Genomic DNA, 23,231 nt, shown 5'->3' on the forward strand with positions numbered 1-23,231 from the left:
AATATAAGACTGGTGGGGGAGGGAATGCAGACCACACCTCCTGAAGAGGGTTAAGTGCATACTTTGAGCAGCTGGAAGCACTGGAGGCGGAAAAATAACAACCTATTACCACTTGAAATAAAAGTCACTTGTGTATTTGCCCTAGGCCTGCCTTCGTAAAAACTACATTTGCTTGTCAAAAGCATTTGTATTTAGAAACATTTCAAACAAACATTAAAGTAGAAAGAAAAATATACAGACCTCTCCTTACATCCACCACCCAGTTGCATAGCTACAACATTTGCTTCATCTCTGTCCATTTCATTGCTGAACTTAATCCCAAAGCAAATCCTAGACAACTTGCCATTCCACACCTACATAACTCAGGAAGGAATTTCTAAAAAACATGGGCATTTTCTTACAGAATTTCAGGACCTTGTCACATCCAACAATATTAACGGTAATCCTTGGTAGTGCTTAATGCCTGGTGCATAATTAAATCTCCATGATGGATGTAAGTATATCTTTTTAGTGCTAGTTTTTGGATTTGGAATCTAAATAAGGCCCACTCAGTCCCCTTTCTGTCTGTACCTCTCCCCATGCCAGGGATGCATTCTCGTGGTATTTCCTTCTTGTAGAAATGAGCTCTAGAGTCCACTTGTGCTTTCTGTTTTCTAATAATCATTGTAGTTGAAGGACACTGCATTTGCTTGTTATTTACTCACATGCTGTTTATAACTTAGAGGACAACATTCTTGTCCCTGGAAATGCCACACATAGAATTTGGGATGTTTCCCTTGTTGACTGAACAAAAATTGCACAACCTAAAAGTGAAGAATAGATTCAAGGTCCCGGCTGATGGCAGTGTCCAAGGGTTTTGTCAGTTTGCTCTGATGTGCAGGACTACATCACTTAGAGACTGATGGCTGCCATCATGTCACCCTCAACACCAAGTGCAACTGGGAGGCAATGTGGCCATTGAAAAGCAAAGGAAGTCTGGTCTGGGGCATGAGTGTGTCTACCTCCTGAAGAGGTTCCTAAAGGACCAGAGCAAGCCCATGGGTCAGACAGGTACCTGTCCCTCCAGCCTCTCATCCCAGCAGCTCACCATGTCCACGGTCCCACCATGTATAACAGCAGGGTTTGGGACCATCAGTGTTTAAGCGGTGCCCAGTAGAGCTGATGGCCAAGCTGTGCTGCCCACTGCTTCTCCCGTGATTAGAGACTATGCATCCACAATATCAACACCTCATTCAGCAAAGGTGGAAGCACTACCCCGTGCCTGTCTTCTGGGGATACTAGGCTGAGAACATCCCAGTGCCCACCCTAGGGCTTTACCATCTCCTGGACAGAGGCTGTCCTCCTACAGGAAGGGCTGAAAATTAATTAATTTTGAAATTAACGTTGAGCAAGAGCCCATGGCACATGAGTCCTGATTCCACATCTAGCAGCACCTGTCTACATCTTTATCTCTTCATTTGGAAAACGCGGGTAAATTGCATGCACCTCCACACTGGTACAAGGACCACATGAAATTTTGAAAGTGTTCAGTAAGGTGCGAAACACCATTCACAGGTAAAGTGACGTCATTATTGTCAATGGATGTAGCAGGACACAGGGGCTCTCTGGGGGCATCTTCCTCCCCCTCGAGTGTACAGGCACTCACCTGAGTTTACCTGAGTGCCAGTGTGAGTGTACAAGAGAGGCTGTGAGGAACTGTCTTTCTCTTGTGTCTCCTTTCAAAATGAGGCTGTGGCTCTGGGTGACCAGAACTCAATGGATTGGAGAGCAAGCTGAGAGGTGCTGCCAGGACCTGCCCCGGAGGTGCAAACGCACCCCCTTGTCTCACTTATGGACTAGATGTTTCTGTTTACAAAATGCCGTCTTGACTGGAAGAACAGAAACATGGTGCATTTTGCTAACCCAGCTGGGCTCCATGCTGCGTCTCTCAACCTGCCTCCTCCAATGTGAGTCCCAGACCCTCCTCCATTTCCCGTCCTGTTGCTGGAGGCAGGTGGCATAGAGCAGCCTTAACTCAGGTCTTGTCCTGGGACTTGTAAGGGGGGGTGGGAGGGAGGTCCAACAGGGAGGGGATATATGTATACATATAGCTGATTCACTTTGTTGTACGACAGAAGCTAACACAACATTGTAAAGCAACTATACCCCAATTAAAAACAAACAAAACAAAAAACAGCTCCAAACATGATGGAACACCTGCTCTGCACCCTGCACTCTCAAATGTGTGTCATCTCAGCTAATCAGCCTTCCTTCATTTCCTTGTCTTTTTTTAACATCTTCTAAGCAAAACTCTTTGCTATACTCTCGGTAGATTACAGTTTACCTCTGTGGTTAGTGAATTTCCAGAATTTCAAAGACCTGATGTATAGAAGAGTCATTTTACCAGCAGTAGAGGCTACCCGGGTGAGGCGTTTCAAGCAGGTGTAAAGGGGGTCCTCAACTCACAGAAATCTGGGTCTCCAAGGGGACGGTGCTGGTGAGTGTGAAAACCCAGGTGCTCTGGGTTCCCAGAGCAGAAGTCCTGGGGTGCAAGTATTCGCTGCTCGGGGTTTGTCCCCAGAAACCAGGAGGGGGACAGGGACAGGGAATGCACCCTCTCATCCTGGAAGGGATCAAAGGCTGGGTACCTTTGATCAAAGCTGGGTACCCGGACTTCCCTTGTGGCGCAGTGGTTGAGAGTCCACCTGCCGATGCAGGGGACACGGGTTCATGCCCTGGTCTGGGAAGATCCCACATGCCGCGGAGCAGCTAGGCCCGTGAGCCATGGCCGCTGTGCCTGTGCATCTGGAGCCTGTGCTCCACAACGGGAGAGACCACAACAGTGAGAGGCCCGCATACCGCAAAAAAAAAAAAAAAAAAAAAAAAGCTAGGTACCCCGTGTGTCTCCTCCTGGTCCAAGGTGTGGATGGGAGGACTCCCTGGCAGGAAGCTCCAGCACCCCACATCCCCCCTGTAGCTCTCTCTTCCCCTCCATTAACACCCTCTTCATGGGTTTGCTGCCATAAGGCAGGTTTCTCAGGATAAGGTTGCCAGGACCATGGTCACTTTAGCTTCACATCCTCACTGGCCAGGAGCCCTCATCCACTTCAACTCCTCTCTCCTTTCACACCACACACGCCCCAGTGTCCCTCCTGACTGTGGACCTGGACAACTTTTAGTATTTCTTCTCTTGCCATGTCTTTCTCTGAAGGTGAGCTAAGCAGACCTTGGAAGGTGGGGGAAGTGTGAGAGAGGGCAAGGGCTCCAGCTCAGAGAACTTTGTGGTTCCTTCCTCCTCTTAGGTGATGGTAGCCAGCCCTCCCCCACAGAAGGAGGCCTGTTTACCACCTTCCTTTCTCCTTCCTCCCCTCAAAGCTCTCAGGCCAGAGCAGTGAAGACCTTATTGGTAGATGAAGCTTACCCAAAGGTTGTGAAGGGTGAGAATTGTTTTCTTATAAATTTATTTATTTTTATTTATTTATTTTTGGCTGCATTGGGTCTTCGTTGCTGTGTGCGGGCTTTCTCTAGTTGTGGCAAGCGGGGGCTACTCTTCATTGCAGTGCGTGGGCTTATTGTGGTGTCTTGTTGCAGAGCACGGGCTCTAGGTGCCCGGGCTTCAGTAGTTGTGGCACGTGGGCTCAGTAGCTGTGGCTCACAGGCTCAGTAGTTGTGGGGCACGGGCTTAGTTACTTGCTCCGCAGCATATGGGATCTTCCTGGACCAGGGCTCGAACCCGTGTTCCCGGCATTGGCAGGCGAATTCTTCACCACTGTGCCACCAGGGAAGTCCCTCGGTTAACTAGATTTTTCTGATGCCCATCTTCCTCTATTCTTTCCCCTCCTTGTGTTCTTTTGACAATATTAAAACTCAACAAACGTTGTGTTTTAGACTCAGATCGTTACAATCCGGCTTCTCCTCTCTTGTTGGCCTGGCAGGACACCATGTGTGTGGTGGCCCCGAGACAGCGCAAAGCTGTACTTCTGGCCTTTCCCTCTGTTGTGTAAATTGCTCCCCTCACTTGCCCCAATCAGGCTCACCAAAGCTCTTCCTATGAATTTTCAAATATCAGAAAAGGCCCAGCTGAAAACTATTATCCTGAACATGGGAATCCCTGGTCAGAATTCAGGGGGTCTGTGAACCCAGATGGGGAAAATAACCTCTATTTTCACTAACTTCTAGCTGAAATTTAGCCATTCATCCCGTGATGAGTAGAGGTAGCAAAGCTCAGTGGTGTTAGCAGGACCGTTGCCTCGGTCCCAACAGAAACCACAGGTATTTTCGAATCACATGGCAGTTGTCTCAGACACCGCCCGACTTACCAAATGGCTGTAACTTGAGCTTCACTGCCTGGTCTCGTGGTCTCGTTTCGTAAGGCAGTAAAGAAGCATATGTGCTGTATTTCATAATTATCACAAACGATTGGGGTTTTTTTTCATGTTTTCTTTTCCCGAACCCACCAGAGGGCGCCATCAAGGACCTGCGGGCGGGCCCCAGGGGGCGTGCGGTGGAGCCGCAGCCAGAGCCCGGCCGGAGCCTGAACCCGAGCCAGGGCGGGGTCGCAGCTGCCGCGGCCCTGGGGGCACTGAGCGCTCTCCCGCCCGGACCCCCGCGAGGGACGCGTCCTACGGTCGGACGGCGGCCGGCGTTGGCACGAGGCCCCTGCCCCACAGATGAAGACGGACTCCACCGGGACCGGCACCCTGGGGCAGCGCGTGAGGCTGCCGATCAGGTGGCCGCAGAGTCCCGGGAGTGCGCGGGACCGGCGGTCGCCGCCGCCACCACCGCTGCTGCTGCTGCTGCTGTTGGAACTTGTGCGGGAGGGCGCAGCAGGTAACCGGGCGGAGAGGTGTGGGAGCCGGGGCGGACCCCCAATCGTCCCCCAGCCTCGCGCCTGTGGCGGCGCTAGGGAGAGATCAGCCAAGAACGCGGAAGCTATTCCGGGTTTGGGGGAAGGGGCCGGATGGTGAATTGGAGAGCTGATCCAAGATCGCAGGGGTCTCTGAGCCCCGGGCTAGGCAGGGCCCCTGTTTTGCCGCCTCCCATTTCAGAACCCTGATCGGACTGAGCAGTCAGGAGGGTGGGGACCCCGGGGGGCTGGCGGGGCGCGGGGGCTGGCAGTAACCCCCCTCCACCGCCCGGGACCCAGCCGACGCCACAGCTTCCTGGGGGTCCCTTGGCCTCTCTGGAGGACGCCGTTCGCGCTCGGCTCCCGGGGCTGGGTCCTCCAGGAAGGCCCTGGGGAAGCTCCGTGGAGGCAGGAACCTGAGCGCCGCCTGCACAGCCCCTGCCTGCTAGCTCGGCGAGGCACCTGCCCATCGCTATAGGTCTCCCTGGCTCCTTGGCGAGGTTCTCTCGGGTTGCCCGGGCAGCCCCTTGTTGAGGTGGCGGGTGATGCGGAGCAACAAAGATTTTTCTGACCTAGCGGGGAATTTCCATCCTTTAGCCATTTCCGTTCTGCACGCAGAACTGCAGGGCCGGACCTTCCCTTGGATTCCCCACCGCTCCCACCGAGCACCGCCCACCCTGACCGCATAGAGGCCTGAAAGTTTATTAGCACAGGCGGGGGGAGTGTCCACCATCATGGCAGTAATAATAGCTGATGTCCTTTATTCCAGGCTCTGTTCTAAGGGCTTCACGTCCAAGAAGCCATTTCGGCTCTTAGAACATACAAAATTTACAGTTTACAGATTTAAAATAGGGCCCAGAGCGGGCGCTAGGTGGCAGCACTGGGATCCAGAGTCGGAGTTCTTAGCTTTTTTGTGCTTGGACCCTGTCTCAGAATGTTTTTAACACATAAAATGAAATACATAGGATTACAAAGGAACCCAATTATGTTTTTATAAAGCTACTAAAAAATTTAACTAGAAGTATAAGTTTGTGATATGTAATATATGTGCTTCTAAGTTAGCACATTAAAGAATGCATTAAATAGCAACAATTCCCAGAATTTGGAAGTAGTGAGGGTAAAGCATATTTCCAGGTGTCTGCAACAACTGTCATGTGATTCAAAAACATCTGTGGCTTCTATCAGAGACCAAAGCACAGGTTCTGCAAATCCTGCTGAGCTTTGTTGCCTCCATTCAGCATGAGAGAAAGGCCAAATTTCAGCTAGAGGTTAGTGAAAATAAAGAGGTTATTTTTTCCCTCCAAGTTGAGGCTCCTGAATGCAATAGGATGCACCTCCAGGAGGATTCAGCCCTCAGCTCCCCATGGGAAACACTTGAAGGAGAATCACCCTGGATGTCTGGGCAGGAGATCGGTGGAGAGAATGGAGCCAGGGATGGGGACGAGTTTGGCCAGTGTCCCTGGAACAGGAACCCCAGGGGAGTGGGGCTGTGAACCTGAAAACCAGGACTGGTTACACTGTGTCTCTGGGCCAAGACTGTAACCAGTCCTGGTTCTCCGGTTCACACAGCCCCTGAGGATCCTTCTTACAGCTCCCCCCAGGGCTGATGCAGGGGCACATAGGCGATTCCAGTTCTGCATGGCAGGGATGGTCATGGGTGTGTGTGCATAGACCCTGTAGCCTTGTGAGGGGAATGGTCAAGGCTGGCCCAGGGGGACAGTTCCCCAAGCCAAGGAGGAGGGAAGGAATGGAAGGTGACCCTGGTGTGTGCCAAACTGTAGGAAAGAGATGGCACATGGCAGGGAGGCAGCTAGGCAACTCCAGCAAGCCCCCTCAAACACTCCTGGATGCCAGGGCTTTCCCTGCAGGAGGTGGGGAATGAGGAAGTGGATTTCAAGGGGCAGATATGATCATGAGTCATGCAGCAAGGAGTTCTAAGCCTCATAGCAGCACCCTATGACAAGGATTCAATTATTCTCCCCATGGTAAAGATAGGGAAACTGAGGCTCAGAGAGGTTAACTGGCTACCCAGGGTCTCACAGAGTCTCACGGCTTGTTAGGATTTGGATTCCAGGCTGGCTCTGGAGCCCATGCTGCCTCAGGTAAAAGCTGAGGCAGGGAGTCCTGGCCGGGTGAGAGGAGATGGCAGAACTAATCCGTGGCCCTTGGGATCAAAACTGTGAGAGACAGATTAAGTAGAGATAAATGATTACAAAGCTGGTTACTACAGCAAAGCTGGAATTAGGGCCCGGGGAGTGGGGGTGAGAGCAGGGTAAGGGCCGTACTCTTGGGTATCTGGCCTGGGCAATGAGCTGGCACCGAGACAGGAGCAGCATCAAGGGCAGGCTAGGGGAGGGACTGCAGAGGCCAGTCCTATAGAACTTCAAGGGCCATGACCACTGAGACTACTTCTGGTCTCCCTCTTCCTCTTTCCACCCTCCTCCTCATGTGACTCTGCGTGCCCTCGTTACCCTGCCTCCCCCTTCCTGCACTCCATCTCAGGTTCATCTAAGCCAGGGATTCAGGGTCCCCTCCATGCTGTCCACAGCCACACCCTTTCTCTGGCCCAGACCTTGCCCTTGAACTCCAGCCCGTAGGACCTGACCCAATTTGGCCTCAAGGAGAAACTGAGGCACGAAAAGGCAATCTAGCCCTTTTTTTCCTCCCCAGACTCATCTCTTGCATTTGTAGTCATCCCTTGACCTTGGTTTTCCTGAACACACTACACTCTTTTTCATTCCAGGCATTCCCATGTGCTAGTGCTTTTGCCTAGAGCAGTTCTCAAACCTTAGAATCACCCAGAGGGCTTGCTGAACTACAGAAAGCTAGGATCCACCCCCAGAGCTTCTGACTCAGTAGGGTTCGGGCCCAAGAATTTGCATTTCCCCAAGTGAGGCTGATGCAGCAAGTTCTGAAACTACACTAGACTCACACGAGCCCAAAATTTTCTTCGCTCCTCACCCACCCTACTGCCTGGTAACTCACACTGGTGAGGTCTCCTCCAGGTTTCAGCCTACAAGACCCCTCCTGCCCCAGGATGCCCCCGGCACCTGGTACTTCTGTTCCCTGACACTTGTCAGCCCCCACTGGCCTTACTGGATCTGCTTGTTTAATTGCTCAGTTGTCCCCTTCCCTGCCAGACCTGAGCTCCCTGGGGGCTATGTCTGTCTCTCTGTCCCCACACACACCCCCACCTGGCTCAGTGCCTGGCTTGTAGTAGGTGCTCAATAGATGTTTGTCAAATGAGTAATATTGCAAGGGGAGAGGTCAGGGCTGGCACAGCTGAGCAGGTGGGCAGGGCAGAGCCAGGTAGAGCCAGGAGTACCTGGGCAGCACATGAGAATCACCTGGGAGTTTTCAACGCCCGCCAGTGTCCAGCCCTCCCTTACCCCCAAATCCACTAAATCCATATCAATGGCAGGGTTGTCAAAGCAGTGTTGGGCAGCCGGATGGAGAACCTCTAGCAAAGCCCAGTCCTGGTTTCCCTCCTCTCTAAGTGGGAACAATCAAGACCTGCCTCATAGGAATGCAGGGAAAACACCACGAATCAATACTTGTAAAGCTCAGGAACCACGCCCGGCACCAAGGCCCAGAAATCAGCCCTGCTGGCTTTGTGCCTGGATGCTGGGGGGAGTTTCCAGCCACTCCTGTGGCAAAGGCCCCACGTCCCTCTTCCCTTTCAACGTGCCTCTCATTGTCATTCCATACTATCTCTCCCAGCAAACAGAAGGATGCGTAGGATGTTTATACCTTGAGATTCATACTTCCCTTTTCCATTTCTCCCTTGCAGAGAGTCCCTGGGGGCTGCCCTTGGTGGCCGATAGCCCGGCGGCCAGGGCAAAGGCGGTGATGGCAGAACTGGCACACCTGAAGTTGGAAAAGAAGCCATGGCCTACAAGTAAGATCGTGCCTACCGGGGCTTCCCTGGTGGCGCAGTGGTTGAGAGTCCGCCTGCCGATGCAGGGGACACGGGTTCGTGCCCCGGTCCGGGAAGATCCCACATGCCGCGGAGCGGCTGGGCCCGTGAGCCATGGCCGCTGGGCCTGCGCGTCCGGAGCCTGTGCTCTGCGGCGGGAGAGGCCACAGCAGTGAGAGGCCCACGCACCGCAAAAAAAAAAAAAAAGATCGTGCCTACCTGCTGCACAAGGGGTAGGATGGTGGAGGCCAGGAGCCCCCAGTCTGCAGGAGGCCGTGTACGCAGTCTGGGAATCTGGTGGACTGTCTTGGGGTGGGGGAACTCTGCCAGGGTAGAGGACACAGAGGCCAGAGCCTTTGGAGGGTGTCCCAGGGGATGAGACCTGACCTCCAGCGAGCTGCCCCTCACTCAGTCATCTTTCCCCACCCCCGACTCCAGCTGTCTCCTTCCCACGGCCACCTCTCCCTTCAGAATAGGAAAGGACTAAGACTAAGAAGATGAGGTCTCCATGCCTGTACTTCTTCCTTATTTTCATTATCTCACTGAATGCTCTAGCACTCTGGAGCAGGTCAGTTAATTGTACCCACTTACAGATGAGGACACCAAGGCTTGGAGCTGTGAAATAACTTCCTCAAGGCCACGCAGCTAGGAACTGGCAGTGCTACATGGATTGTGGGGGAAGTGAGGCAGATGCAAAAATGTCTCCTGGGCAGAGTGGGAAAGGGGCTGGCCTCCTCCCTCCTCCACCACAGCCAGAGGAGGTAAAAGGCTGGGCCAAAGCGGGTGCAGGACTGCTCCTTGTTGCGGGCTGGCCACATGGTTCAGTGACCAGGAAGTGGCAGTGGAGGGGGTCAGGGGTGGGAAGCTGATGATACAAACAGGCCCTGAAGCAACGATGGGCATGTAGCCACTTCCTTAGGCCATGTCACAGCAGGAGCAGATCCCCCTGGACGCCTGCTGTGTGTCCCCCACTTCCTCCTGCCATGGTCCCACAGTACCTGGCACTGACCCCCCAGCCTGGCAGGTGGTATCACCTCCAAAGCCAGGAGATGGCCTCCTTCGGCTTCTTTTGCCACACTCTGGGCTGCAGCCCAAGGCATGATGATCCCTCCTGGGCCCAGTTAGCAAGTGGGAATCTAGTCCCAGCTGAGACTGTCCTCCTGGGGAAAAGATGGGAATGGGCAGGGTGTGAGCCCCTGCAGAGAGCCGGCTGGGCTCTCAAGACCATCTGGCAGGCAGAGCAGAGAGCAGTGGGATTTTCAGAGAGGAAGGGATGGCAGGCCCCTCCCTGGATACATGGGAGGTGGTACCTGGAAGTCAGCTGAGGGGGTCACAATCATGAACTTGCCCTAAAAGCAGGTCCTTGACTCTTAGGATGGGTACCAGATGCCAGGATATAGGCCATGGTGAAGCAGTCCAGGGCAGAGCAGATGCCAGGAACCAGGGCCCTCATGGCAGGGAGGGCTAGGCCAGAGGGCTATATCCAGGCCATTCCAAACACCATCTGGACAAGCCTGGGAAGAATTCAGAATTCAGCCCCTTCTTTCACCCCTACACCTACTACACTGAATCACACCACCATTTCATTTTTCCCCTGCATTCCTGTTTTTTTTTTTTTTTTGCGGTACGCGGGCCTCTCACTGTTGTGGCCTCTCCCGCTGCAGAGCACAGGCTCCGGACGTGCATGCTCAGCGGCCATGGCTCACGGGCCCAGCCGCTCTGCGGCATGTGGGATCTTCCCAGACCGGGGCACGAACCTGTGTCCCCTGCATCAGCAGGCGGACTCTCAACCACTGCGCCACCAGGGAAGCCCCCCCACTGCATTCTTGCAGCAGCCTCAGAACACCCCAAGCATGCTTCTGCCTCGACCTTTGCACTGACTTTCCCCTCTGCAGACCTGGAATTCTGTCTCCCAGATCTTTACATGCTGGTTCCTTGAGTTCTTTAATAGTTTCCTTTCTGGGAAGGCCTTCCCTGCCCATTCTATCTAAAATTTTCAACTCCTCCCCTAACATTTTGTATATCTCTGCTTTATTTTTTTCCCTCAGCACTTATCACTATCCAGCCTACCATACATTTTACTCATTTATCTTGCTTATCCTACATTCATGTAAGCTTCCTGAGAGCAGGCACTTGGGGCTCTTTGGGTTATCCCAGCATCCCCAAGGCCTCAGAAATAGCCAAACAGTAGGTGCTCAGACAGTACTTACTGAGTGGGGCGGCAGGGTGGGCCCTGCTGGGCCATATGATCTAGGCTGCCAGGATGAGCAGAGCTGAGCCATCTTAAATTGCAGCCAGGATGGTGTCTTGGGAGGGCAGAGAGTGGAGAGATGCCATGGGGAGGGGCCTTCTCATGTGTCCCCAGCCACTCAGTGTCACCCAGAAGTGTGTTCACTAAAGGGCGGGTGCAAGCCAAGGATCACCTTGAGAATCTGGGTGTGCAATCTGTTCCTGCCTTTCACTACTGGTGTGAGCTTTGCAGGTGGCTATGCCTCCCTGTGGCTCAGTTTCCTTATATGTCATAGATAGATACAATAGTACCCTCCTGATAAAGTTATGAGGGTGACCTGGCCAACATCTTATAAAGTGCTCAGGACAGGGCCAGACCCTAAGTGCTTTAAAAGTGTTTTGTAAATTTTAAAATATATATATATTGATCGACTTCCTTTCATTTTAACCAAAAATAACTGGCCACTAAAGCAGCTAACATTAATAAATAGTAACATTACATAGTAAGCAAGGTCATGCACCTGCCCTAACAGAACGACCAGGTATGTGTTGCTCCCTTTCCCACCAGGCCTGACCTCAGGATCACTTGCTCTTTCCTGCATTTTCCACACCTGGGGAAGAGCACATCAGCCCCTTCACAGCCTCTTTGCTTAGGTGATGGGAGCACCGGGGTTCCTGGGCCTCTACTTCTGTGTCCCTCAGTCTTTGGCACAGCTTTCAGAGGATGTCCTTGCTCCCAGATGGTGCATTTCTCTCTCTCTCTCTCTCTCCCTCCCCCCTCCACTACCCTCCCCCGGCCCCAGGACTCACTGGCCACCAAACTCTCAGGACCTAATGGGCTTCAGTCGAATACTATTTGTTTCCTGTAGCTGCTGTAACAGATGACCACAACTCGGTGGCTAAAAGCTACACATTTAGGGCTTCCCTGGTGGCACAGTGGTTGAGAGTCTGCCTGCCGATGCAGGGGACACAGGTTCATGCCCCAGTCCGGGAAGATCCCACATGCCACGGAGCGGCTGGGCCCGTGAGCCATGGTCGCTGAGCCTGCGTGTCCGATGCCTGCAACAGGAGAGGCCACAACAGTGAGAGGCCTGCGTACCGCAAAAAAAAAAAAAAAAAAAAAAAAAAAAATATATATATATATATATATATATAAAATGCTACGCATTTATTCTATTTCAGTTCTGGAGGTCAGAAGTCCAAAATGCGTTTCACTGGGCTGAAATCAAGGTGTTGGCAGGGCCAGCTCCCTAAAGAGGCTGTAACGGAGAATCTGTTTCCTTGCCTTTTCCAGCTTCTAGAGCTGCATTTCTTGGCACATGGTGCCTTCCTGCATCTTTCTCTTCTCCATCTTCACATCACCTTCTCCTCTGACGTCATGGACTCTCCCTCTGCCTTCCTCTTCTAAGGACACATTAGGGCCTGCCTAGACAATCCAGGATAATCTCTCCATCTCAAGGTCCTTAATTTCATCTGCAAAACTCCTGTTACCATATAACGTAACATTCAAAGGTTCCAGGGATATCTGGGGGGGGAGCATTATTCAGCCTACCACACTATGCTTCCTGAGCTGTGGAGACAGAGGCAGGACAGGAAGCCCAGCTTGCATGGCTTCCTCACCACCCAGGAGGCCAGCAGCTACCCAAAGACACAGGATCTTTGCCCTCCCTCACTTCCAGGGCAGGTAGAGCTGCTGCAGATCAGAGCCAAGGAGTGGGTGAGGGTCACCTTGACACAGAGAAACCGTAGCCTCTGTTCTCCCCAACGCCTTTGTGCCTGTTCACAGCTGCTAGCACAGGAGCACCCCACACTGATCTTAACTCAATGGTGTGCAAGCAAACAGCCCCGTGAGACTCCAGGCATTTCCCAGGAGGCCCACACCAGCCCAGACCCGATGTTAACCCTTCACTCAAACACTCTTAACATTGACCCCTCTTGCCTCCCATGAGGAGGTTTCTCCAGCTGTGAGAAGAGAGCACCTCTTTCCTCAGCTTAGAAAAAGGCAGCAAACCCTCGGGAGAGAATCTGGGCTGCCTTCTTTCTAGTGCATGCCTTTGAGTGCTATACGTGGCTTCCCCTGGACCTCGGTTCCTTTATCTGTAAAATGGGGCCAACCACACTGACCTCTTAGGTTTATTGTAAAGATCTACTGAGATAGTGAGTGAGGAGCAGTTAAACCAGTGCACACAGTGGTCATTCCAGAAATGGCAGCTGTGATTACTGTCACTGCCATTCATGTTCTTATTTTTTGTCCAGTTCAACAAAGGCCAGAAGTAAGTGCTCACTGTGTGCCAGCTGTGCTGCTAGGCCCTGGGGAAACAGCGATGACAGAGTCAGATGTTTTGCCCACCCTCATGGAGTCCACAGTTTCATAGGGAGCACAGGACACTATTGAGACCCCTCTGAGGGACATCAGGCTGAAATCAGGAGGACTTCCTGGAGGAGGGGACACCTTACTGCAACCTGAGGGATGAGGAAACTGGCTGAGAGAAAACAGAGAGGGGAGTGCCCAGGGCAGAAGAAACAGCAGGTGCAGAGGGCCTGGGTGGAGTTTGGTGTGGCCTGAAGTAACAAGAAGGCAGTATAAAAAAGAGCTGTGAGTGTGGAGATGTGTTTGACCTCTCCTTTCTCACTTGAATGTTCAGCCATCGAGCACCTACTGTGTGCCAGCAGCTAATCTAGGTGCTGGGGAAACAGAACAATCCATACAGGAATCGCTGCCCTTAGGGAGCTGACACTGCAGAGGAGAGACAGACCATCAGCAAGACAGACAAAGTGCATATTCTCTAGCAAGTGTAGTGCTATGGAGAAAAATAACACAGAGACAGGCGTGTTGAGGGATAAAAACTTCTGAGCAAAAAGTTTTTAAAAAATTAGGTAAGAGAGTAAGCCAGGGATATCTCTGAGAAATGTGGCCTGAGTTTCTTAAGATACAGCATTTGTTTTAATAGCTTGAGTCAGGACTGGCTGCTAAGTAGATTTCATCTCCAGCACCAAGTTTAATTGATGAGTTGGCGCTTTTGGAGACATAGTAGAGAGGCAGCATTTGGACTCAAAGAGAAAAGAGATTGACTTGTAACGTCTGCTGTGGGAGCAGGAGGGAGTAGGGAATGGAGTCAAGGTGCCACCAGCTTGGCAGCAGTGATTCAAGCTAAGAATGATGGCCAGCCTTTCCCAGGCATGTCTGGGCAATGAATAATTCCATGTAAATTAAGCTTCCAAACAACCAACTCTTTTTTTTTTAAATTAATTAATTAAATTTATTTATTTATTTTTGACTGCGTTGGGTTTTCATTGCTGCACCCGGGCTTTCTCTAGTTGCAGCAAGCGGGGGCTACTCTTTGTTGCAGTGCATGGGCTTCTCATTGCGGTAGCTTCTCTTGTTGCAGAGCGCAGGCTCTAGGTGCACGGGCTTCAGTAACTGTGGCTTGAGGGCTCTAGAGCGCAGGCTCAGTAGTTGTGGTGCACTGGCTTAGTTCATGTGGGATCTTCCCGGACCAGGGCTCAAACCCGTGTCCCCTGCATTGGCAGGCGGATTTTTAACCACTGAGCCACAAAGGAAGTCCCCCAAACAACCAACTCTTAAAGAGAAATATTTTTAATTGTGAAATGGGAAACCAGACAATCATACTTATTAGAGATGAGTATAAAGTATGAATACGTAGGCCCTGAGTGAAGAGCTGAGAAACTTTCTGGGAATAAAATCCATAAGCCTTAATGCGTGAACTTTGTTCTCAGTGTTTGACTGATTCTGTCTATATTTAAACTCTTTGCATGCCCTTATTTTTTCCACTGAAATTCCCAGTTCTTGCTCTTGCTGATAACGAATTCTCTGGATAAGTTTCCACTGCCAACCCTACCCAGCACACTGACCACCTCCCCCCGACCCCCACCCAGTGCAGACCCAGGCAGTCCATGTGAGCCTGAGACCAGTCTGTGTTTCCACAGGGACACACTCGCTCCACTACTACTACCTGACCCTATCAGAGCCAGGCCCAAGCCTCCCTAAGTTTCTGGCTGTAGGCTACGTGGACGACCAGCCCTTCATCCGGTTTGACAGTCGTGTGGGCAAGGCTGAGCCCCAGGCCCCATGGATGACGTCAATGGATGCCCAGTACTGGGAGACGGAGACCAGGAAGCAGGAGAAATGGGCGGAGGTGCAGCAGGTGGAGATGTGGACGGTGATGGGCTACCACAACCACAGCAGCGGTGCGTTGGGCAGAATTCCCATGCTTCACACTCTGCACACTGACCCTCGAGGCAGCCATGCCTATCATAGGGTGTGGGGCAAGCTTCTGATACTTGGCTCTTCTTAGTCTCCTTCCCCCACAGCCAAGCAGGGGCCTCAGGTCCTCAGAATCAGTCGGGGCTTCAGCAGCCAGCCCGCAGGCCAGTGCAGCAAGCATCCACAGGAACAGAGGGCCCATGATAGCTCCCCCTCTCCCCTTGGCTACCCAGGGTTCTGGACCTCAGCAGACTGGGAGAGGCTTCTCCCTGCCTCACGCACCACCCTCAAATCACGCCTGCCCACCCCAGGTCCTCAAGATGCCATCTCAGTTTCCCCATCTCAGCCACAGCGAGCTTACAGCTACCACCAAGGCTGCCGCTAATTCTCAATAAAGTGCTTACGGAGCACAGCTCATTCACACCAACACCCTCCTGCTCTGTGCCCAGACACACCCAAATGACCAGACTTGGCAGGTTGTGTCCCAGGTTCTGGGAACCTTGGCAGGTTCCCAGAGGCCTCAGAAAGAGTAGATATAAAGGACTGAGCCTGGGAAGGGCTGTGCATCAGCTCAGGGCCCCTGGGATAAGCATGGCATGACATAGTCTTAGCACTGAGGACATTATACACCCATAAGTAGTGTGGGATATGAAATAAGGATGTGTCTAATTATGAACTTGAGTGTTCATCCCACATGAGAGGCCCAGCAGGTTTCTCAGCCCAGGCTGCTTATCAAAATTACTTGGGAGATTTTTTTTTTATAAACTTATTTATTTTATTTATTTATTTTTGGCTGCATTGGGTCTTCGGTTCTGCGCGTGGGCTTTCTCTAGTTGCGGCGAGCGGGGGCTACTCTTCGCTGCGGTGCGCGGGCTTCTCACTGCGGTGGCTTCTCTTTTTGCAGAGCACGGGCTCTAGGCGCACGGGCTTCAGTAGTTGTGGCTCATGGGCTCTAGAGCGCAGGCTCCATAGTTGTGGCGCACGGGCTTAGTTGCTCCATGGCAACTGGATCTTCCCAGACGAGGGCTCGAACCCATGTCCCCTGCATTGGCAGATGGATTTTTAACCACTGCGCCACAGGGAAGCCCCAGTTTTTGTTTTTTAAATGCTGACACCCTGTCCCTCCACCCTTTGGAGGCCCCTCTGGGTGGTGGGCTTCTCCGCGCCTCTCAGGGACTTGACACCCCCGGCCACCACTAACCAAAGCCTTCTTACCTGCACACACAGGCATGCACAGCACTCAGCGCATGTTCGGCTGTGAGATCCAGGAAGACGGCCGCTACAGGGGCTTCTGGCAGTTTGGCTACGATGGGCAGGACCACCTGTCGCTGGACCTGGAAACCCTGAGCTGGGTGTCAGCTGAGCCCGTGGCCATGCGGACCAAGCACTGGTGGGAGACAGAGCGCTGCTACGCAGAGTACGACAAGGCCTACCTGGAAGGCCCCTGCCTTGCCTCCCTGCACAGATACCTGGAGCTGGGAGGCCAGAGGTTCAGCCGGAGAGGTAAGGCCCACCCTGTGGCAATGCAGAATGGCCCCATGCTCCCATCCTCGAGAGCCATCCCATTTGACAGAGAAGCCTTTGGGGGGAGTGAGGAAGCAGGCAGTGTCCTCCTGGCTCAGACAAGCCCACTAGGACCCAGAAAGATGGCCAGCTAGCCAACAGCTTTTTTCTGCAGAGGAGGAAGAAAGTCCAGACCCCAGGCCTTCACTCCAAGTGAGGTGGAGTGGGGAGTTCTGGAGTCTCCCCGTCCCAGTGTGGTCTTGGAGAAGAAACCCCCTTATTCTGGGCCTCATTTTGTTCATCTACAGAGCGAGTGGGTTCAACTAGGTGCTCATAAAGTCCTTTTGGGGTTTAACATCCTTTGGCTCTCCTCCTTGGGAAACAGACCCCAGGCCCCAGGGGATAGCATCCCTCACCACTCCCTGGACCACTGGGGACTGCCAGGGAAACTGAAGCCCTTTGCCCCTGTCCCCCCTCATACCCCTCACGCTAAACATGCTCCCCAGACTCCAGGTGCATCGCAAACTTCTCCTGAACCCAGTCAGCAGGGCTGGAGACACAAGGGCTGGGATGGACACTAGGGAAGGTGGGTGCTTTGGGGTGCCGAGGGTGAAAGCCTCACGGCTGTGGTGGTCAGGAAGGCTGCTGGGGGTGGGGCTGATCAGAGCACCCAGCACACTGTGATGTCTGGTGATTGAGTAGTGGGATGTGAATCAGTTGAGGTAATGGGGAGGATATTCCTCAAAGGGAGGACAGGACAGATAACATCAGGAGCAGAAGATGTGATTATGAGAGCAGAGCATGGTGGTTCAGGGCTCAGGCACTGGAGCCTAGCCTCTAGATACACATCTCAGCTCCGGGATTTGCTGGCTGTGTGACCTTGGGCAAGTTACTTGCCCTCTCTGTGCCTCCGTTTCCTCATCAGTATAATGAGGATGGTAATAATACCTGCTGCCTCCCCAAAGCAAACATATTGGTGTGCGTTAAATAAGTAGTGTGGAACTCTCATTCAGCACCAGGTGTTGTCCTATGTCCTTCACCTGGTAGATTAGTCAGGATTCTCCACAGAAACAGAAGCCACAGGATGCATAGAGAGAGAAAAAAAGAGATGTGTTCTAAGGAGTTGGGTCACATGACTATGGAGGTAGAGAAGTTCCAGGATCTGCAGTCAGGAAGCTGGAGACCCAGGAAGAGCTGATGTTGCAGTTCCAGTCTGAGACCAAAGACCTGAGAACCGGGAGAACAAATGGTGTAGTTCCAGTCCGAATGCTGGAAAGTTCAAGGAGCAAGAAGAGTCAGTGTTTCATGTTTTGAGTCTCAAGGCAGGAAAGACCAGTATTGCAGCTCAGTAGCCAGGCTAGAGGAGCTTCGTATCACTCAGCCTCCTTGTCCTGTTCAGATCTTCAGCTCAGTGAATGGGCTCACACACATTGCAGAAGGCAATCTGCTTTACTGAGTCCACTGATTCAAATGTTAATACCACCCAGAAACACCATCACACACCCAGAAAGATGTCTGACCAAATGCTTGGGCATCCCGTGGCCCAGGGAAGTTGATACAGAAAATGAACTATCACCCCTGAATTACGTCCTTTGGAACTTGAACTCTGAGTGGAAGGAATGATGAAGGAAGGCCCTGAGCGCTGGCAGAGGGCTGTGGACCAGAGTCAGACTGGGCTTCATAGCCAGGATGTCCAGCTCCGGAGCCCACAGTCATAACCATTCTCATTATAGGGTCAGAGAAGTATCATCCTTCTTGCCCTCATTTAACAAAGTCTTATTAGGCACCTCCTGTATGCAGGAAGTCACAGGGGGAAGTATGTCAAGTCTCCGAGAAAACCCTAGGGTCTCTGTAGGGAGAAGGGGGAGGGTCAGTCTAGGGCCCAACAGCCCCACCCAGGACCCTCCTTGGAGGTTGGGGGCAGGAAGTCATATCCCCCTCATGGAAGTTCCCGGGACAGTGCCCCTCTGGAATGGTGGGCAATGGGCTGTCCCTGCTTGCAGCAGTAATTGGGTGCCTCCCCTGGAGAGAGACCCTGTCCCTACTTCCTTGTCCTCCGCCCTGGAGGATGCGGGAGGAGCCCAGGATTAAGCAGGAGGGATGCGCAGAGCACGGGCACTCACCAGCCTCCCTCGCTCCCCCTCCCCCTGCAGATCCACCCACAGTGCGGATAACGGAGCACTCGGCCAAGGATGGGGGCACCACCCTGAGGTGCTGGGCCCTGGGCTTCTATCCACACAACATCTTGTTGAGCTGGTGGCTGGGGGAGAAGGAACTGGACTCCGAGAATGCGGAGACACGCCCCAGTGGGGACGGCACCTACCAGACGTGGGCGGCTGTGTGGGTGCCGGCGGGGGAGAAGGCCCAGTACACCTGCCACGTGCAGCACTCCAGCCTGAACCACACATTCACTGTGTCCTGGGGTGAGATGGGGCTTGGCCCGGAGCGGGTGAGGAGGGGCTGGGAAGGGCCCAGGGCACCTGGAGACAGTCCCATGGACTGGGTGGCGGTGGAGGGAGGGTGGGGCTTTTCTCTGTCTTGTCTTTTTTTTTTTTTTTTTTTTTTTTGCAGTACGCGGGCCTCTCACTGTTGTGGCCTCTCCCGTTGCGGAGCACAGGCTCCGGATGCGCAGGCTCAGCGGCCATGGCTCATGGGCCCAGCCGCTCCACAGCATGTGGGATCTTCCCGGACCGGGGCACGAACCCACGTCCCCTGCATCGGCAGGCGGACTCTCGACCACTGAGCCACCAGGGAAGCCCTCTCTGTCTTTTCTTAGAGTCCTCTCATCCTGGACCTACTGCCATGGTTATCTCCCTCATCCTGGTCTTGCTGGTGGTTGTTGGTGGTGTGATCTTGACCAAGTGCATTCAAGGTAAGTGGGGAAGAAACAAAGGAGTGGGAGGCCCTCTGGCTGGTCCAGCCTTATGGGGAAAAATGCTGTGCTCCCATCCCTGCAGCTAGAACTGTTCCCTCCTGGGGAGCAGCAACTACTGCTGAGGTCCTGCCCCCTGTCCCCCACCTGTGGAAAAGCCCAAACGTCCCCACCACACAGCTGCACACCACCCCGAGGACCCTGCAGATCCCACCGTCAGGAGAGACCACTGGTCCTGACTTTGGGAAGGGCCCAGAGCGGGAGCGGGAGGGAGAAGCTGGGGACACACCACCCACCTCCTCTCTTGTGTTTTCTTTCCCCACAGCCAGGAATAAGGAATCTTATTACAAGCAAGCCCCAGGTGATTGTGGGATGGACCGGTTGGGGAGAGGAAGCCCCAGGTGTTCTCAAGCATGGCCGGGATGCCTTGGAACTCAGGATGGGGGCGGGGCACGGGGTGGGTGCTTTCCCTGGCCTCAGCCTCCTGCCCCATCCCACCATCCTGGAGCCAGGCAGAGGGGGTAGGGAACACTCCAGGGAATCACCACCTGGGTTTGGGGGAGGGCCGGGGAGCCGGCTGGGGTCACCTCCCTCCTTTCTCCCTGCAGGTGGAGAGGACCCCCATAATTGCCAAAGCCCAGCAAGAGCAGGGGCTACTCAACTCATCTGCTGACAGAAGGTCACTGTCACAGATCAAGGAGGTGTTTTGTGGGGTGTCTGGGGACCTGAAGGCCCCCTGTACTGGCTGGCTGGTATGAAATCTGACTGTGAAGGGCCCACCCCACTCCAAAACTGAGGCGACCTCACCCCATCAGTCTTGTTACAAGCGGTCTGTGCCACTAGGATGGCTTTGCCATCTTCCTGAAGTCCTTTTGAAAGTCTCATTACTTCCTGTTTCGGGGATGGGGAGAAAGGCAGTAGTATTCCTCAGATGGTTTTACACTTGACAATTTGCAAAATGATTTCATGTTAAGTGTAAACCCCACTTGAGCTTCTCAGGCACCCTGTGAGAGTTTGGCTATGTTATTCTCATTCCCACTTCCCGAACGTGAAAACCAAGGCTCTGGGCAGTCAGGGAAGAACCAGAACCATAGTCAAAGAGTTACAGGGGCAGCATCCTTCATGCACCTGCTAGCGTCAGGAAGAAATGGCTGAATGCCTGCCTCATGTATAAGTGTGTTCTCTTATGTATGTCTGATCCTAATCTTTGTAAAGATTAGGGTGTTGGGGCTGTGAGGGTGTAGGGGAGGCGGCAAGGGTGGGAACACGTGTGTGTGAGGGTGTGTGGGTGTGTATGTGTGAGGGTGAGAGGATATAGGGTGTATGTGAGGGTGAGTGTATGTGTGGTGTGTGGGTGTCCTTGTGTATATGAGGAGAAGCTCAGAGAGACAGATGCCTGGGGGCCTGTTCGTTGGTCCCAGGCAGTTGGAGGATGAGAAACAACACAGGCCATATTTTCCATTATTTCCTGTCCTTTTGAATGATTTGAATTTTTGCAATAAGCACGTGTTACTTTTACAATAAGGGAAAGACCCCTTTTCGCTGTGTCCTGTGGAAATGCTTGTGAAAGATATGTCTGGAGAAGGCCCAGCCTCACCTTTGCATTTTCAGTGGAGCAGAAACCCCATGTCTCCTCTGTGAACGAGAATCCAGTCTCACGGCCATTTGACGTGTTAAGGGGCTGGGACTCCAGAGCCCCGGCAGAGAGAGGGAGTGCTCCACTGTCATAAAGGACACAAGGCCAGACCCCTCCCAGGGCACCTTCTGCCTCCCCTTCAGCTGACCCTAAGGTGTGACAGAGCCTCCTGTGGGGACTTTTGAAACCTCCGTGTCTGCAGCCCTGGGAGGCTCCGAGCCTGAGGATGTGAATGACTGTAATACTAGAAAAAAGAAAAAGATTCAGCCTGCCCTGGTGGCCTGCAGGACCTCAGCAGTGAGCTTGTAATTATCAGATTGCCCTGAAGACGTGTCTTAAATGTCTGTCTTTCTCAGTGATGTTGTCATGTTCCATATATGCTGAGCAAACCACATACTAAGCAGGGTTCTAAGCACTGTATTGTATACTAAGCTGTTTAACCCTCAAAGCACACCTGTGCGGGAGAATTAATACTCCTGTGCTACAGGTGAGGAAACTGAGGCCCAGGGTCCCACAGCTGGTTCATGCCAGAGCTGGGATGTGAGGCCAGGTAGTCTGGCCACTGCACCAGAAGTCTCAATGACAACTGTGCTGTTCTGTAAATAGGCAAGCAAGTACAGGTCTGCAATCCCGAAATCCAAAAAAACCGCCAAAAGCCAGAAGTTTCTTCCTAACTTTGTCATCATAACCTGACCTGGGGGACTTCCCTGGTGGTCCAGTGGTTAAGAATCCGCCTTCCAATGCAGGGGACATAGGCTCGATCCCTGGTCAGGGAACAAAGATCCCACATGCTGTGGGGCAACTAAGCCCATGAGCCGCAACTACTGAGACCGTGCGCCACAACTAGAGAGCCTGTGCACCACAACTACTGAGTCTGCTTGCTCTGGAACCTGTGCACCACAACTAGAGAGAAGCCTGTGCGCCACGAGGAAAGATCCCGTGTGCCGCAACTAAGACCCAACACACCCAAAAATAAATAAATAAATATTAAACTAAAACTAAAAAAAAAAACTGACCTGGGAGAGAGGTGGTAGGAAAAACAAACAAACAAAAAACCTTAAAGTGAAGTGATGGTCTGTGCTTCCACTGCAGGGGGCATGGGTTGGATCCCTGGTTGGGGAACTAAGATCCCACATGTGCGATGTGGCCAAAAAAAGAAAAAAAAACGTGTTATTCATGCTCTTCATTTATTCCTCTAGTGTGCATTTTCACAGTTTTCCAAAGAAATACTGATGTGGGGGATTATGGGGTGTCACCCCAGACCCCTCTGGTAGTATTATGTAATATTCAGCATCCATACCTGGGTAGCTTTCTAAAGCCCAAAGAATTCTAAATTCTGAAATACATCTGGCCCTAAGGGTTTCGGGTAAGAGATTATGGACCTGTATTAATAAGGTTTTGCAGCAATAAACATGTTTTATTTTTACAGTCGTCTGTATGGTGAGACAAGTTAGGAAACAGGGCAGGTCTGGCCCCTGCAGATAGGAGGCACAAGTGCCCAGGTGGACCCTCAAGGTTCCCTCAGCCCTGGGTGCACTTAGGTCCTCCTGAGCAGAAGTGAAACATTCTTCCCTGGGGAACGGGTAGAGGCAGAGTGTGTTTGGGGAGAAGCAGATTGGAGGAGGCTTCTGGCCAGTCATTCTCTCTTTGAATTGGTCCAGCTGTGTCACCTTTCTGTACCCTACACATATGGCCAAGGCTTCAGGCTCCCCTACACACCTCCCAGACCCACCTCCTCAGCTTTGGTCCTGCCCAGCTAAGTGTAGACCTTAGACTGGCAATTTGCATGGCTTCTTTGATGCAAGGGCACTGAATATTCAGGGAGCCTTAGATAGAGGGTCCGGCTTCTATACCAAGCCCTGGGCAGAATGGGCCGGAAGTTCCTGTCCAGTTCTGTGCTCTGTGTCTAGGACCCTGAATACCTCTGGGGCCACGGGATTATAGGACAATCCCTCCAGATGAGGAAAAGGGGCAGAGAGGCCGTGGACTGGAACAGTCCCACAACAGCCCCTACAGGACAGTAGC

The 23,231-nt window shown here is 52.7% G+C and overlaps 1 protein-coding gene across 2 annotated transcripts; it reads left to right on the forward strand.

The window, feature by feature from the left end:
* Positions 1-4,445: 4,445 nt before the first annotated feature.
* On the forward strand, positions 4,446-22,632 carry LOC132486497 (H-2 class I histocompatibility antigen, Q10 alpha chain-like). 2 transcript variants are annotated; one of them, XM_060093774.1, is made up of 8 exons: positions 4,446-4,809; positions 8,616-8,723; positions 14,919-15,179; positions 16,423-16,698; positions 18,852-19,121; positions 19,475-19,570; positions 19,896-19,931; positions 20,179-22,632. In XM_060093774.1, the coding sequence occupies exons 1-8, from the start codon at positions 4,650-4,652 to the stop codon at positions 20,241-20,243; spliced, it is 1,272 nt and encodes a 423-aa protein (XP_059949757.1). In that variant the 5' UTR covers positions 4,446-4,649; the 3' UTR covers positions 20,244-22,632. The 2 variants fall into 2 exon arrangements, with proteins under 2 accessions (XP_059949757.1, XP_059949758.1); XM_060093775.1 differs by lacking the exon at positions 19,896-19,931.
* The last annotated feature ends 599 nt before the right edge of the window (positions 22,633-23,231 follow it).

The sequence above is a fragment of the Mesoplodon densirostris genome, chromosome 3 (genome assembly GCF_025265405.1).
Source record: "Mesoplodon densirostris isolate mMesDen1 chromosome 3, mMesDen1 primary haplotype, whole genome shotgun sequence".
NCBI classification, from domain to species: domain Eukaryota; kingdom Metazoa; phylum Chordata; class Mammalia; order Artiodactyla; family Ziphiidae; genus Mesoplodon; species Mesoplodon densirostris.

Excerpts from the sequence above, each read along its gene's own strand:
- LOC132486497 (XM_060093774.1), top strand. The coding sequence starts at position 4,650 with ATGAAGACGGACTCCACCGGGACCGGCACCCTGGGGCAGCGCGTGAGG. Across the intron at positions 15,180-16,422 it reads CTACCACAACCACAGCAGCG|GCATGCACAGCACTCAGCGC; the intron begins GTGCGTTGGGCA and ends CTGCACACACAG. Across the intron at positions 19,571-19,895 it reads CTTGACCAAGTGCATTCAAG|CCAGGAATAAGGAATCTTAT; the intron begins GTAAGTGGGGAA and ends CTTTCCCCACAG.